Raw genomic sequence first — 17,101 nt, 5'->3', positions numbered from 1 at the left:
TTACAATTAGAGTATTCAAAATAGCCAATGTGAACAATTTAATTTACAAATTAGAGATAGTTATTCATGCTTAATTTTTTGGAATAGAAGTTTGAGTACAATTCATGCTTTCTTATTTGAACCGACCTGTTTGACACTTGTACTTTGTTTCATGCTTTCATGTTTGGTAGTGATCGATTAGGAATCCATGAATGTCGGTTCAGTAGATTTTCAAAGGTTCGGTTAAACCAAACAAACCGACTGAACCGGCCTGTTCGGTTCAGTTATATAGTGATCGGTTACCAGTTCGGTTATTATTATAGGCAAAACTTCGGTTATTGGTCCGGTTCGGGTAGCGTATTTTAGAGTCGGTTATTTTAGGTTTCGGTTAGTTCGGTTATATTGTGCTGTCGGTCGGTTCGGTTCGGTTATTGATTTTTGGCCGGTTCGGTTATAACCATTTGCACACCCCTATTTTGGGCACACGATGTTGATATCAAACGCAACACTATATGGTATATGATTTTCTATGTTCACTACCCACTAATAATCAAATATCACCAAAACCCCTTTCGGTATCGGTCAACCCCTTGACCCATCACCTAGATTTCTCCATATCCCAATGATGATCCGAAAGTTTCTGAATAACGCCTAGCAGCAATTCAGGACAGTATATGTAGTAGTGAAGTCTTACTTCAAGTGAACCTATTATAATTGATAATTACCGTGTTCTATAATCTTTTCATCACTTAATGTCCCCATTGAGCGAGAGCCATGAAATGATAAACTTACAAACTTAGTAACTATATATATGACCTCATCAATGTAACTAGATAACATTTCAGAAAACTCATTTTCTAACATTCAATCTGTCATGACCAAGGACTATCCCGTCATATTAATAGTAGATTATATAGGACTTTCACCCCATCAATTATTGACGAGGGTAACAGATTATATCCCCAATACCTGTCTTCATATGCTAGCATTACAAAACCACATAGATAAACATTTCTACCTCCCAATTAGACGGTTCGGTTCATCATCAAATCTCACACATCAATACGAAAAACAACCATGTTGGTTCAACTCTAAGGATTAGCAACACCATCGTAACTTGACAATCTGACCATTATTCACCATACCATGTGGTCAGTCATCAGCATTACATTCGGCTGATCGTTCTCCAACAATTGCCTACAGGTCTACTAGCGACATCTCATGCCATATGACGCGTGAGACACCATCCTCCCATCAGTATTTCATACTAAATGAGGTAGTAACCCCTGTACTAATCCATACTCAATTAATTTGAGTCCCCATCCAAAAAATCTAAGGACTAAGAATAGTTTAAGAATTTATATTATCAAATAATCCTATCACACAGTCTCAACATCTTGAGAGTAAGATTCTCAAACATAAGATCTAGAGACTCATTCATATAATTGATTTGAGAGAATATAAATGAAGAAAATCTTACATTTTATTAATATATGCAAAGATACGATGAATTCATTAATTACAAACCGTGAGACATCCTCCAAATCTACCATTAGAGCACACAACATTAGCAACAAATGCATGAGATATTCAAAATTCTAACTTTCCATATGTGTGGGGCTGTTTATGATAACATTTGACAGTTCTAAAAATAATACTTGAAATTAATTAATTAATTTCAAAGTAACAATCATTTAACTAGAATTTAAAAAAAAACGTAAAATTGAGTTTACCTTTTTTCAAGTTTTTCAACATTATCCAAATTTTTTTCAACATTTATTGGGGTGGTAAATGTCCGAAACCAATATTGAGTACAAATCAAACTTTCAACAACTTTAGCAGTTAAAGAACTCCTAAATGAATTAAGTACTCAACTCCAAGTGGTGAAGGTAGATTCGGACACAACAATATAAATTAGAATAACCAATACATCACGAGGCATAGATGACAAAATAGAAAATCTATGACAATTAACTTTTCATTATTTCAAAATGTTGAAGTCATCATTATCCTCCTTGCATACTTCACTAAAATATTTATCCAATTCCAAATGCGCATAAGTAAAACCACTACTATTAGCAGACATATGTTTTTTGAAACGAGAAATAAGTAGCTTTGCTCTTATAATTTTTTTTTTTTCTCAACATTCTCCACAATAGTTGAAATAGAAACTTGAGATTACTTTCCTCTTTCGCCTCGAGGTGCTAACTTTTGCTTATAGTCATTATATAAAGCATACATGACATTTTTCAATAACAAAATTGCACCATCTCCTTTCTCACTCGAAATACTCCATAAACTCTAATTTATGCTTAAGATCAAGCCAAATAACAATGTAAATTAAGTGATTCATTTTTTTCAAATTCCCTTAATATTTGTCAAAATTTAATTTCATTCTTATTGTCATTTCACTCAAATCAAAATCATCACTCTCCTACCCTTATTGTAAGAGACAATGAGTTATCCTGCGATTACAACCATTGTCAATGGTTAGCTTTGTTGATTTTTGTATTTTTTAGTCTTTTGCTTTTAGTTAAAGTTAGTTTCATTTTGAATTAATTAACATTTTACTAATGACGTTAGCAATAAAAAGAGGAGCCGTAGAGGCGTTCATTTGATTTGGATTGAACTAGAATGACCTTAAATCAAACTACACTAGCTTGGTTAGGTCATGAATTATTTTTTTTTCTTATCTTTTAATATAAAATTTTAAATACATATTTATATACATCATCCAAACAAAAATTTTCATTAAACAAATTTAAACAAGAATAAATTAGTTTACACTTTAATAATATACTATATATATTATATTATTATTAAATAATATTATTTATTTTCAATTATTTTTTAATGTTAGACTGGTCCCAAACTAGACGAGATAAAAAATTAGTTGAAATTAAAATTTGAATCAAATTTGGATTAAATTTTGGTTTGTCCTAAGTTCCTTACATCCAGAATTTGAACACCTCCACTGTGGGCTAAACAAGTAAGGAAAATATTATTTGTACACCTTTGTGTACATCTTGGGTTATATAAAGATATATTAATAACAAAAAAATCTCTTATGAGGTGCATAGAGGCGCGTGATGTGCATGTGAGGAGAGGGATATTTTGGTCATAATATCTTCTTATGTAGTCCAAGATGTACAAAAGTGATGTACATCTAACATGATTCAACAACTAAACCTCAACCACCTGCAAAACCAATTTTAAAGTATAAAAACTCTTTTTAACTAATGACTCAAATTATAGAAGATTTGGATGTAATTTATCCTTAAATATACAATATTTTATATTTTTAATTAATTTGTTTTATAAATATATGTATATATATGAATTAAGGGTGACATGTACTATGCACATGTAAAAAAATTTAAATAAAAATTTATTAGAGAGTGTTTGATAGTTATAATTTATTTTTAATTTTTTGTAGAGAACTTTAAACAAAATAATATTGAATGTAGTAATAAAATTATTTAAAAATTATGAATTCATAATTAAATTTTACTTTTCAAACAAAATACATAAAAGATATTTAAAAAAATACTTCAAGTAGGTTGAAGGTTAGAACTAAGAAGGCGGTTGTGTAATAGTGACGTGTATTTGCCCTTTCGGGTTCTTCCCGGAGCCCCATTTCGTTCAATCATTCTCTCAGCCATCGTTGAAACGCAAACCCAAAACAAGCAACAGAAGTAATCACTTTCGTGTTTGTCAAGAAGAAGATACAGAGATGGCGACTTTGCAGGCGGTGATGGGGAATTTGACGGTAAGCGATCGTAAGATTCTGATGGCGGTCAACACCGGAGCTTCGACCCTCTCCTTGCTTGGCTCTGCATTCATAGTTCTCTGCTACCTCTGCTTCAAGGAGCTCCGCAAGTTCTCCTTCAAGCTCGTCTTCTTCCTCGCCCTCTCCGTACGTTTTCTTCCTCCTCGCTTTTGTTTTTCTCAATAATATGCACCTTCTCTAGGGTTTGGTTTGCTCCGGTTCGTCTATTGGCTTCCTAAATAGCCAACCAGCAGTTTTCTTGTGAAAATTGAAGGTTCGCATTTTTGTTGAATGGTAGTGTACTCAAAAGGTTTACATCTATTGCTAGGTATGCGTGTAAATAGTCTACTATTAGTAAGTTGCTGCCATCGATTTTAAAGGGCTACTGGACTTCTGGAGCTTCGACTTAATTGATCCTAAATTCTTCATTGGTTAACTTAAATTGTTTCGAGTTCCCGTCTCGCAACGGTGATTGCTCATTTCCGTTTGAGTTGGGATTTTCCAAATAGATAGATCTTTAAGGGCTAATATTTTCAAATCTTATCACGAGCTTTGCGATGGGAAATGGGGAGGGGGCATGGGATGAACTTTTGACACGATACTTGGTGTGGTAACTCTCCCTTAAATTAGGTTTATCTCCTGAGCTTTTCCTGATCGCAGTCACAAAAATGCACCGGGATCGCTTGTACTAATGAAAATGGCATTCTGTAGAATGTTCAGTCTACAACTCCACTTTGCAAATCAGTAAAGGGAGACTACCTTTTCTAGATGGTATTTGTTTTGAAAGTACTCTGCCAATGTAGCCTTTGTGGGTTTGTGTATCACTCCAATTCAAGACATGACAGTTCCATGCATATGACTATACTGTTCTGTGCACAGCATGTGCAGAGCCCCATGAGCCTCGTTTCAAGGCATCAAGCATAGATCTAGGTGCTCTCCATTTGGGGATACGATCTGATCTCCTTGATATCTCCAATTATAATCTTCTCTCCATGAATTTGACCAAATGTATGATATTTTCTGCCTCAACTTGGACCAAATTTTGGTTATTTACATTGCCTTGGCTTGACCTTAGGAATTTTTCACTCAAGTACCAGTTGCTCACCATAAGGGTAAAGATACTTTCTCTTAGGAATTCCTTGCCAAGGTACCACACTATTTATCACCTGGAGCCATGTTCCTAGTATGCTGGCCTCCATTCTGATCTCTCATTGAAGGATGGCTCCAACATCCTGGATTGGGTCTGGGTTTAGGATCTCATTCACTTGGCACTTTTTGGTCTTGTGGAATGGAGTTCAGAATTAAGGGTCATCAAGCATGGATCCTTCTAGCAAACAATTCTTACCTTGACAGGTTCACAGAAAGAAGATCCAAAAGATGCACGATCTTTTCCATAACCTACACAAAGTGAATTATAGCGTATGATCCACAAAATCTAGAGACATTGGTGCCACTCTTCCACTATTGGCTCACTCACTCTATGATTGATGTGGTCACCCAACTATTGGAGTGTTAGGCCATGACTCATGATCATGCCCCTTGATGTTGTCTTTTCCTTTTTCCTCTAATCCTTCTCACTATAAATATGTTGTTTAGACTTCCATAAACTGATAATTGTAACTGGCCACAACAACTTGTTTTTCTATCTCTACATGATCCCTTGATCCAATGACATTGGCATCACTCCACTTCTGGCCTAGGCCTCCATGATGATGCGCCACCCCCTTAGTGGAGTATCAGGCTATGATTCATGACCACACCTCTATGCTATCCGGCCCCGTATACATTCATCAATGGATGATTGCAATGGACTTTCAGATCTTCCAATTTCTCTGATTCTCAACCTCCACTTTCTTCTCTTTGAATATCCTTAGCTCTTCTTCTTTCCAGTGGCAGTTCCAGTGGTTTTTGTGCTATCATTGCCAACTGTAATTTCTAGAAGGCTATTGACACCATCAACCTTACCTTCAACCTAGGGCAGTTATTGCTTGCAGGGTGATCTTGAGTGAAAATCTGAAGATTTTGCCGTTGATAACTTGATGAAGTGGGAAACATGTCTTTCATTTTGTACTGTATATGTAAAGGCACATGCTTGATGCTCCTCTAATGGCTGAAGTGGTCATAGAGTGTGATCATTCCTTAAAATTTGTTCTGGCTTATTGTTAGCTAATGATGAGAAAAGCTGCTGTGAACTAGGGTGTAGGAAGGACAAGGAAAAGTTTAAGCCTGCTCGGAGAACTACACCTTGCTATCCTCAATTGTCACGAGAAGTGCCCAGATTATAGAACTTTTAATTTCTTTTACGGCTGTAATTTTTTGCTATTTCTTTACTGCTGTAACTTGCTATTTCTTTACTGCTGTCACTTACTGTTAGAGTTAGTTAAACCTATAGGGGCTGGAATAGGACAAAAAGGTTGGTTACAACAGAAAGGGGAGAATAGAGTCTGTTGTGGCAGCGTCTACCATCCCAATTGATTGTATATTCTCTCCAAGGCTCTCTTGGAGGATTATTGATGGATTGAATTATGAGTTTTCTTCCAAATTCTCTCAACTCTCTCTCATTTCTCCCTGCTCTCTTCTGTCTCTCTTCTCTCTGTTCTTGTTCTATTCTTGCACCTTCCTAATTCAGATCGGAATTAGGAGAGCAAACCAATCGTGGCCAAACTGTGAAAAATTTGGTATCAGAGCCACCATCCTTGGCTGGTGCACTGTGGATAAAGGCGATGGTGAAGGGAACTCGCATGAAAAACTTAGAGTCGAAGCTACAATAGTTCAGCTCGACTATGGCCGATACCCATAATCGAATTGAGCAATTGGAGTTAGGAGCTACTCAGAGTCATGAAGCAATCGTGGCATTGGATCGCAAGGTAGAGAGTTCCATGGAGGGTTTAGAGCGAAGATTGGAAGGCTCCATAGCGAGGGTGAGAGAAGATCTGGGAGCCCAAATGCAACAATTTATGGTAATGTTTGCTCGCCAGAACAGAGTAAGTTTGTCTCTCGATTTCCCTCCTAGAGAGAGAAGAAAGCCAATTTTATAGAGGAATACGATGTATAGGGGACAGGGCACCTCGAAGATTGAGGTTGAACCAGAAGAGGAGTTGGAAGGATTACTGGACCAAGGAAGGGATGGTCCAATTAATCCCCACCACCCGGGGTTTTCCCATGCCTCAGATGGAGATTCCCACATTCGAGAGAGTTAATCCCCACTGGTGGCTGAGAAAATGTGAAAGAATGTTTGATTGGTGTTGTACTACTTAGAGAAGATGGGATTTTTTGAAGCAAAATAATCCCTAAACAAGACTTTGCGGAAGTGTGCCTGAAGACGGATCATCATGGTAGTGAGCACATGGCAAAGTGGAGGCTCGCGGCAACGATAGGGCTCTCAGTAATAGCTTACGGCATGAAGGACCTTGTGGCAACCTGGTCTCGTGACGACGAGTGGCTGGCGGAAAAGAAAGGCTCGTGGCATGTAGAATTGAGGCCGAAGCCTTGTGGCCATGGAAACGTCGCGGCAAGGAGGCTTATGGCCATGGGAGCCTCGCAGCAAGGAGGCTTGCGACCTTGGGAGCCTCGCGGCAAGGGCTCACAGCCAAGGGAGCCTCGTGGCCAAGGGAGGCTCGCGGTCAAGGAAGCCTTGCGGCAGCAAGGCATATGGTCTCGCGGCAAGGAGGCTTGCGGCAAGAGTCTCTTCTCGTCCAAACCAAAACTCCCCACTCAACAAGCGACATGTGTCAACACCAGGAATTCTTGAGAAGCGCGCCCTATAAATACCTAGTTACAGGACATTGAAGGGGGCTTTCGAATTCGGTAAAATTTCGACACATTGACTACATTTTTACTGCTTTTGTGAACAATTATCTTCATCTGGTACTGACTTAGGCATCGGAGGGTCGTCGTGGGCAAGGATTCCCGCAAGCCTTCTAACCCATCCTGGAGTATCAACAAGGCAATATCCTTTTGGCGAGAGCCTTGTGGCAAGGTCCTTGTGGGGAGATCCTTACAGCGAAGTCCTTGTGGTGAAAGTCTTGTAGCGAAGTCCTTGCGACGAGATCCTTGCGGCGAAGTCCTTGTAGAGAGATCCTTATGGCGAGATCCTTTCGACGATAGTCTTGTGGCGAGATCCTTGCGGCGAAATCTTTGAGGCAAGCATCCTTGCAGCGAGAGCCTTGTGGCGAACTTCCTTGAGGCAAGCAGCCTTGTGGCAACTCCCTTACGACAACTTTACTTACAACAACCTTATTTCCTCTGACACTAAGCTCAAGTGGGTTCCACACCATAAAATTTAATTGTTGTATTTTTGGCAACAACAATTGGTATAACATTCCCGAGGGGTAGAGGGTATCATTGGTGTCAGCCTACTTCAATGAAGTGGTTGATGCCTGGTATTAGGTGTGTGTAAGGCTGAGGAGAAATTGCACTTGGGTGGAGCTTTCGGAGAAATTGTCTGAAAGATTTGGGGAGAGGAGCATGGTGGATATTATGGCAGAGTTCAATAAACTCAAACAAATCGGGAGTGTAGAGTCCTATTAGATGTGTTTTGAGGAGCTGCAGTCTTTCATGATCCAACATAACCCGCATCTATCAGAAACCTATTTCGTGTCAAGTTATTTGAGCGGACTCAATGATGAGACCTATGGTGAAGGTGTTGAGACTTCAAACGTAGAACAAGCAACAAAGAGTGTGCTCATCTACATGAATTGGTGGTGGAGGCTCTATTAAAAAAACAGAGGCAACAAACAAGGGGAATGGTTGCTGGAGCCTCTAACTTGGGGGGAAAGGGATATAGTTGGGAACTAGTGAAGGTAAACAATGGGAGTAAGAATGTGGTGGGTTTGAGTTTAGTACCTTTTGGGGAGCAATTGAGGGAACAAAGGAGGCTAGTTGGCCTTTGTTTTCATTATGGGGACAAATACCACCACGGTCATCAGTGCAAAAGGTAGATTTTATTGCTAGAAGGGGATGAAAAGAATGAATTAAAGGAGGCAGAGGAAGTGGATTGTGAGGATATAGAGGTGGAAGATAATGGAGAGATATCCATTCACGCTTTGAAAGGAGTAGCTAACAACAAAATCATTAAGGGGGGGGGGGGGGGAAGTCAAGGGTTGCAACCTCATGATTCTAATAGACAGTAGGAGTACCCACCACTTTTTTGATGAAAGCACGACCAAAAAGTTGAAGTGTCCACTCACAGGGACACCTCTCTTGAGTGTGACAATGGTCAATGGCCAAAGGGTGTTGAGTAAGTTAGCCTGCAATAGCTTTTGCTGGGAGATGTAAGGGGAGAAATTTGAGGCAGAGTTGAGATTGTTGCTGTTAGGGGGTTGTGATGTGGTTCTCGAAGTGGATTGAATGAATGGGGTAAGCTCCATTAGCTTTGATTTTAACCGAATGGAGGTATCCTTTGAGAAAGAAGGAAGGAGGATGACCTTATCTGGGGAAAAGGAGATTGGAACATGTAAAATGATCTCTTGGAAACGGTTGCAAAGAGTATTCAAAGGAAAGTGGAATCAGTTGGCACACCTCTTTTCAATTGTGGCCATGGAGGAAGGACATGGCAATCAAATGATGCAGGGTGAGATTTGCCCGACAGTTAGCACACCCCAAGGAATTCCAGATCAAGTATAACACTTAGAACTCATTAATAAATTGCTGGTAAAGTATGAGGATATTTTCCTTGATCCTAAATCCCTACCCACAACCAGATTATTTGACCTCTAAAATCAAAGACAGAGCTTGATAACATTTGATCCTATCATTACCCCCCAATTCAAAAGAATGAGATTGAGAAGATGGCGAGGGACATGCTCCAACAATCCATCATCAGACCTAGCCAAAACCCTTTTGCTTCTCCTGTCTTATTAGTAAAAAAAAAAGAGGATGGATCATGGTGATTTTGTGTGGATTTTTACCAACTTAATGCTATGACCATCAAGGATAAATTTCCTATACCTTTAGTGGAAGATCTTTTGGATGAACTTCATCGTGCCCAATTCTTTTCTAAGCTTGATTTATGTTCGGGTTATCACCAAATTAGGATGAAACTTGAGGATATCCATAAAACAGCTTTTAAGATTCATCATGGGCACTTTGAATTCTTGGTGATGCCATTTGGGCTCACCAATGCCCCTACCACTTTTCAATCCCTCATGAACAGAATTTTTGAATCCCATCTTTGAAAATTTATACTTGTATTCTTTGATGACATACTCATCTATAGCCCTACCTTTGACCAACACTTGATTCATCTTAGAACCACTATTGATATCCTCATATCTAACCAGCTTTTTATTAAGAAATTTAAGTGTGCATTTGGTCAAGGACATGTGGAATGTTTGGGGCATATCATATCAAAGGAAGGAGTTAGTACCAACCCAAGAAAGGTAGAGGCCATGGTGACTTGGCCAAGGTCTACCACTGTGAGGGCCCTAAGGGGATTCTTAGGACTAACCGGATACTACCGCCGGTTTGTAAAGAAGTATGGAGCCATTAGCAAACCCTTAACCGATTTGCTAAAGAAAGGGGGGTTCAGCTGGCCCTGAAGTAGAAGAGACCTTCGAGAGGCTGAAAGAAGCCATGTGTAGGGTGCCAATATTAGAATTGCCAGATTTCAAGAAACCCTTTGTGCTGGAAACAGATGCGAGTGGGTCTTGTATTGGGGCAGTCTTGGTGCAAGAGAGGAGACCACTGGCGTTCCTAAGTCGGGTCTTGAGCCCTAAACATTAGGGGCTTAGTATATATGAGAAGGCATTCATAGTTGTGTTGATGGCGGTTGATAGATGGAGACATTACTTGGAAGGAGGCAGATTTGTAATCAAGATTGACCATGAAAGTTTAAAGTTTCTGCTGCAATAGAAACTTCAAACTCAGTTGCAAAGGAAGAGGATGGCCAAGCTGATGGGTTTGGATTGCTCAATATAGTATAAGAAGGGTAAAGAAAATGTGGCAGCGGATTCACTTTCTAGGTGCCATGAAGAGGGAGGTAATGCAGCTATGACTGTTGTAATTCCAGAATGGTGCGTGGAGGTAATACATAGTTATGAGGGAGATTAAAAAGTGAGGGAAGTGTTGGAAAAATTGGTTGTAGGACCTAAGGAGATTGAGGGGTACACATTGGTGGATGGATTATTAAGGTATGATGGCAGGATTGTGATTGGTAATAGTGCAGGCCTCAAGAGAAAGATTTTGCAAGCCCTGCATGAATCTCCAGTAAGGGGACATTTTGGGATTCAAAACACATATCTTCAGGTGAGACAACTATTCCATTGGCTAAGGCTTAAGACAGAAGTAAAGGAGTTTGTGTTAGCTTGTGACACTTGCAAGAGGTGCAAGTATGAAAATGTGGCTTACCCCAGGCTCTTGCAACCTTTGCCAATACCCGACCAAGCTTGGTCCAGTGTGTCAATGGATTTTATTGAAGGGTTGCCAAAGTCGAAAGGGAAGGACAACATCTTGGTAATCGTTGACAAATTAACCAAGTTTGCCCATTTTATAGGGCTTGCCTATCCCTACACAGCCTAAGAGGTGGTCAGGGTTTTTATGGATCAGGTGGTGGCATTACATGGGGTTCCTAAGTTGATAATATCGGATCGTGATAAGATTTTCACAAGCCTCTTGTGTAGGAACTCATGAAGGCACTGGGAACTAAGTTGAATATGTCTACAGGTTATCACCCTCAATCAGATGGGCAAACTGAGAGGGTGAATCAAAGTCTAGAAACATATTTGAGGTGTGTTTGTTTCCTGCAACCTAAAGGCTAGCATAGGTGGCTTTCTTTGGCTCAGTGGTGGTATAACTCTAACCACCACTCTTCTTTGAAAATGTCCCCATTTGAGGCTTTCTTTGGGTACAAACCCCCTCTCTTACCAGCTATAGGGGAGCACACCTCTGCAGCCTCAGTTGAGGAGTATTTGCAACAGAGGAGAAGGGTATTACAATAGCTGAAGTAGGAGTTGGCATCAGCTTAGAACTGAATGAAACAGGTTGCTAATCGGAAGAGGAGTGACAGGGAGTTTGTAGTGGGGGAGAAGGAGTATCTGAGGCTGAAACACTCCCATCTGAAATCAATCACTCGAGGGCAGGTATCTAAACTTAGTCCTAGGTATTATGAGCCCTTTCCTATAGTGGCTAAGGTAGGGAAGGTAGCCTGCTGATTGCAACTCCCTGAAGAATCCTAGATATACCCCATTTTTCACGTCTCCCTCTTGAAGAGGTCATTGGGCATAGAGCAAGTGCATCCAACATTGCCCTCACTTCCTAAGGAGGGGGGTAGGGTGGAAGAGCCAGATGCTATACTAGACAGGAGAGTGGTTTACAGTCAAGGAGTCCCACTCATACAAGTGTTAGTAAAGTGGAAGGAGGGATCAACAAGAAGCAACACCTGGGAGTACCTGCCTAATCTACTCAAATAGTTCCCAAGATCTGCCAGCCTCCTTAGGATTTCTTGAGGACAAGAAATTTGTTAAGCGGGGGAAATTATCACGAGAAGTGCCCAGATTACAGAACTTATAATTTCTTTTACAGCTGTAATTTTTTGCTATTTCTTTACTGCTGTCATTTACCGTTAAGAGTTAGTTAAACCTATAGGTGTCCACGTATAAGGGCTGGAATAGGACAAAAAGGTTGGTTACAACAGAAAGGGGAGAATAGAATCTGCTGTGGCAGTGTCTACCATCCCAATTGATTGTATATTCTCTCCAAGGCTCTCTTGGAGGATTATCGATGATTTGAGTTCTGAGTTTTCTTCCAAATTCTCTCAACTCTCTCTCATTTCTCCCTTCTCTCTTTATCTCTGTTCTTGTTCTGTTCCTGCACCTTCCTAATTCACATCGGAATTAGGAGAGCAAACCAATCACGGGCAGACCGTGACATCAATGTTGTGTCCTAGGTGTTGAATGGGCTCTTGTTTGAGGTGGAGGAACTTTGATTTCTTACTATTTTTTTAAGGAAATAGTGCCCTTATTGTGATATTGCTTTCTTTAGTTCCCCCCCCCCCCCTTTTTTTCTTTATTACTAACCTGTATGCTTAGTTTTGTTGCCTCAGATGCTCCTTACCAATCATATTTAATCAAAAAATAGAAAGAAAGAAAGAAGTTTTTACAATAGTTAAGAGACTCTAAAACTTTCTATACATTATTTATGTATAATATGTATCTGTTACTTCCATTTGCATCACTATGCTGCAATTTATACATTGACCACTGTTAATACACTTCAATTTGCTATTGACATCATTCCAGAACTAGTGCAAGTCATGTCCTGCTGCTAAATTTGTCTTTTATTTGAGATCTCACAGAAGCATTTTCTTTTTCAAAAAAAGACCGAAAGGAAGCTCAACAGGCATTCCTGTGGAAAACACGTACCAAGCTAAAACCTATCACTTTATTTATTTATTTGAGGTTTGTTTGAAGAACCTGTGTTGAAATATTTGCTTAAGGATTAGTCTAAGGCTCAGTTGTATAGTGTTAGTTAGAAGTTGTTACAATAAAACTTCTAGAAGCATGTAAATCAAGGGCAGTCTTGTAATAGCAGTAGGCAGTTATTTTTGCTGTCTTGTATTCTCGCCCTCTATGTTCTATAAATAGAAGGGCGTGAGTGTCTCTTAGTGTAGAAGGTTTTGCGGTCTATCTTGTGAGAAGAGTATGTGCTGTCAAAGGTGAGAGTAAAGGGTATTTCTTTGTAATCTCTGGTTAGTTCTTAGTCTGGTAATTGGGTTGAGGGTGTGCGAACAGCATATGTAATCTTGTATTCCGGTTTGTTCAAGATAGTGAAAGCAAGGTCATAACAATCTGGATGTAGGATCTCTTCCAAGAGTTCCGAACCAGGATAAATCCTTTTGTTGTTATGTGAGTGCTTGTGGTTTGATGTTGTGTTCTTGTATCTTTCTGGTTTCGGTTCTGGGTTAAGTAGTGAACGGTTGTGTTTAGCTGTGAGAGGAAATCATGTGTGTGAATTTGGCGAGATCTATTTCAACAACCTGGTATCAGAGCCACCGCTGTTTTTCGCACTCAAGATTCCAAGAAGCGATCAAGAAAGGAAGTTCGACCCAAAGAGGCAGTCATGGCATCCATTCCCTCTTCGTCCAGACACGACATCGAGAAATTCGATGGGCAAAATGACTTTGCCCTCTGGAAGATGAAGATGAGTGCTCTCCTCGGCAATCTTGGCCTTGAGGAAGCACTAGAAGGTGAAGCCAAGATGCCTAAGAACTACTCGGTAGAACAAAAGAAAGAGATTCTCAAGAAGGCATACAACACTTTAATCCTAAGCCTCGGCGACAAAGTTTTAAGAGAAGTGTCCAAGATGAAGTCTGCTGCAGAGATATGGCTCAAGCTGGAGAGCTTATACATGACGAAATCATTATCCAGTCGCCTCTACCTTAAAGCCAGGTTCTTTACTTTTAAAATGCAAGATGGTAAGAAGTTACAAGATCATATGGATGAGTTTAACAAACTCTGCCTTGATCTTGAGAACATAGACGTGAAATATGAAGAAGAAGATAAGGCATTAGTCTTACTTCATTCTCTTCCTAGGACGTATGAGACTTTTGTTGATATTTTAAAACATGGGAGGGATACATTATCTCTAGATGATGTAATAGGGGCCCTAAACTTGAAAGAATTGCAGAATAAGGTAGAAGGAAAATTATCCCCAGGAGATGCCCTCACTGTCAAGTCTAAAAATGATAAGAAAGATAACAAGGGAAGAGGTAGGTCAAGGTCTAGGTCAAAATCTGGAAAAAGGCCTATTAAATGTTATCACTGTCACGAGGAGGGCCACATTAAAAGAAATTGCCCTAAGAAAAGAAAAGATCATCAAGAAAAATCTGCTGAAGGAGGCAGTGTTTGTGAATTCGGGTATGAGAGTGCTGATGCACTGGTTGCCTCCGAAAGCATAGAAAACCCTGACTGGATCATGGATTCCGGTTGCTCATTCCATATGACTTCTAAAAGATATTGGTTTCAAAATTATCAAGAATCTAATGGTGGGAAGGTCTTGCTAGGAAATAATCATGAATGCAAAGTATTAGGGATTGGGGATATAAGACTTAAAATGAATGATGGATCATTCAGAACCCTAACAGCTGTAAGACATGTTCCAGAACTCGAGAAATTTAATTTCTCTCAGAGAACTGGATAGAAATGGCCTTAGTTTTAAGGGTTATGGTGGAGTCTTGAAGATATCCAAGGGTTCTCTGATATGTATGAAAGCAGTTCTTCAGAATGGTATTTACATTCTGCAAGCAACCACTCTATGTGGGGAAGCCGCTATGGCTAACAATAGTGCCCGGTCACAGGCTAGATTGTGGTATTTAAGGATGTCACATGACATATTAGTGAACAATGCCTTAAGGAGCTAGCAAATCAAGGCATTCTGGTTAGTAGGCAGGTTGCAGGACTCGAAAAATGTGAGACTTGCATTTATGGAAAGGCTGCCAAAGTTAAGTTTAGCAAGAAAGCAATCCATTCGCCCAAATCTCCATTAGATTACATACATTCAGATATTTGGGGGCCATCTCAAGTCCAATCTCATGGAGGCTCTAGGTATTTCTTATCTATCATTGATGACTATTCTAGGATGGTGTGGGTATATGTCCTAAAGACTAAGGATCAAACCTTTGAAGCTTTTAAAGCATGGAAAAAGATGATAGAACACCAAATGGGGAAGTCTATTAAAACCATTAGGACTGATAATGGGTTAGAATTTTGCAATAAAGAATTTTCTCAAATGTGCAAAGATAGTGGAATAGTTAGGCACTTAACAGTCCCAGGAAACCCAAAACAAAATGGGTTGGCTGAAAGGATGAATAGAACTCTATTGAAAAGAGTGAGATGCATGTTATTTCATGCAAAATTACCTAAATCTTTCTGGGGGGAGACTGTAACAACTGCAGCATATGTGATAAACAGATCACCATCTGCTGCAATTGAGTTTAAAACTCCTTATGAAAGATGGTCAGGTCACAAACCATCCTTAGACCACCTAAGAGTATTTGGGTGTCCTGCCTATGCTCATATAAAGCAAGGTAAGCTGGATCCTAGGGCTAAGAAATGTCTATTCATTGGATATCCCACTGGAGTTAAAGGCTATAAACTATGGAACCTTGATGAAGAAGGGCCTAAGACTATTATCTCTAGAGATGTGACATTTGATGAAGAATCAACCATGGATGTATCAGAAATAAAAGTCCAGTCAGTCTTGAGAGAAGAACCTAAGTCCATAGGCATCGAAGTCCAAGAAGCAGCTCCTGAAAATATCTAGGAGGGCTCCTGTGAGCAAGATTCTGCCCAATATGAAGAAAGTGAGGAAGAGAGTGATGCTGATTCCAGTATAGGTGATCAGCCAGATATCTCTAGGTATAGTGTGGCTAGGGATAGACAACCTAGAAACAGAAGGCCGCCTAGTAGATATGGATTTGCAGACCTTGTGGCATATGCTCTGACGAGTGCATCAGAAGCTGCAGGTGAAGAACCTCTCTCATTTGATGAGGCAATGACATCAAAAGATGCAAAATTATGGATAGGAGCCATGAAAGCTGAAATAGAATCCTTAAGGAAGAACCAGACATGGATACTGGTTGATAGGCCTCAAGGACGGCGGGTAGTAAGTTGTAAATGGCTTTATAAAATCAAGGAGGGTGCTGGAAGCAATTCAAAACCTAGGTATAAGGCTAGGTTAGTTGCTAGAGGGTTCACACAAGTCCCAGGTATAGATTTTAATGAGGTTTTCTCACCAGTTGTGAGACATACCTCAATTAGAGTTCTGCTTGCTATAACTGCCCACTTAAACTTAAAATTAGAGCAAATGGATGTTACCACAGCTTCTCTTCATGGAGATTTAGAGGAGAGGATATTAATGGATCAACCAAAAGGTTTTGAGTCTAAAGGAAAGGTTGAGAAGGTGTGTTTGCTTAAGAAGTCTCTTTATGGACTTAAGCAATCACCAAGGCAATGGTATAGGAAATTTGACTTGGTGATGATCAACCAAGGGTATAAAAGAAGTTCTTATGATAGCTGTGTTTATTTTAAACATATTTCTCCTAGTATTTCAATCTTCTTGCTCCTTTATGTAGATGACATGCTTATAGCAAGTCAATCTGAGAAAGAAATTCAGCTGCTGAAGCTGAAATTGAAGTCTGAGTTTGAGATGAAGGAGCTAGGAGAGGCAAAGAAAATCCTAGGGATAGAAATTTCCCGAAATAAACAGTATAGAAAATTGTACCTATCCCAAAAATCCTATTTAGACAAGATAATTAAAAGGTTTGGTATGACAGAAGCAAAGGTAGTAAATATGCCCTTTGCTCAACACTTCAAATTATCTGCTGATCAGTCTCCAATAGATGAAGAAAGTAGGAAG

The 17,101-nt window shown here is 39.7% G+C and overlaps 1 protein-coding gene across 1 annotated transcript in view; it reads left to right on the top strand.

The window, feature by feature from the left end:
- The first annotated feature begins 3,570 nt into the window (after positions 1 to 3,570).
- The window catches only part of LOC127812958 (G-protein coupled receptor 1), a 29,778-nt gene continuing 16,247 nt past the window's right edge, over positions 3,571 to 17,101 (top strand). Inside the window, exon 1 of the mRNA XM_052353580.1 lies at positions 3,571 to 3,895. Coding sequence (XP_052209540.1) covers positions 3,713 to 3,895 — 183 coding nt within the window. The 5' untranslated portion in view covers positions 3,571 to 3,712. The remainder of the gene's footprint in view (positions 3,896 to 17,101) is intronic.

Source organism: Diospyros lotus, chromosome 11, assembly GCF_014633365.1.
Source record: "Diospyros lotus cultivar Yz01 chromosome 11, ASM1463336v1, whole genome shotgun sequence".
NCBI lineage: Eukaryota > Viridiplantae > Streptophyta > Magnoliopsida > Ericales > Ebenaceae > Diospyros > Diospyros lotus.
The sequence above is the reverse complement of the archived record's forward strand: the minus strand, read 5'-3'. Positions and strand labels throughout refer to the sequence as shown.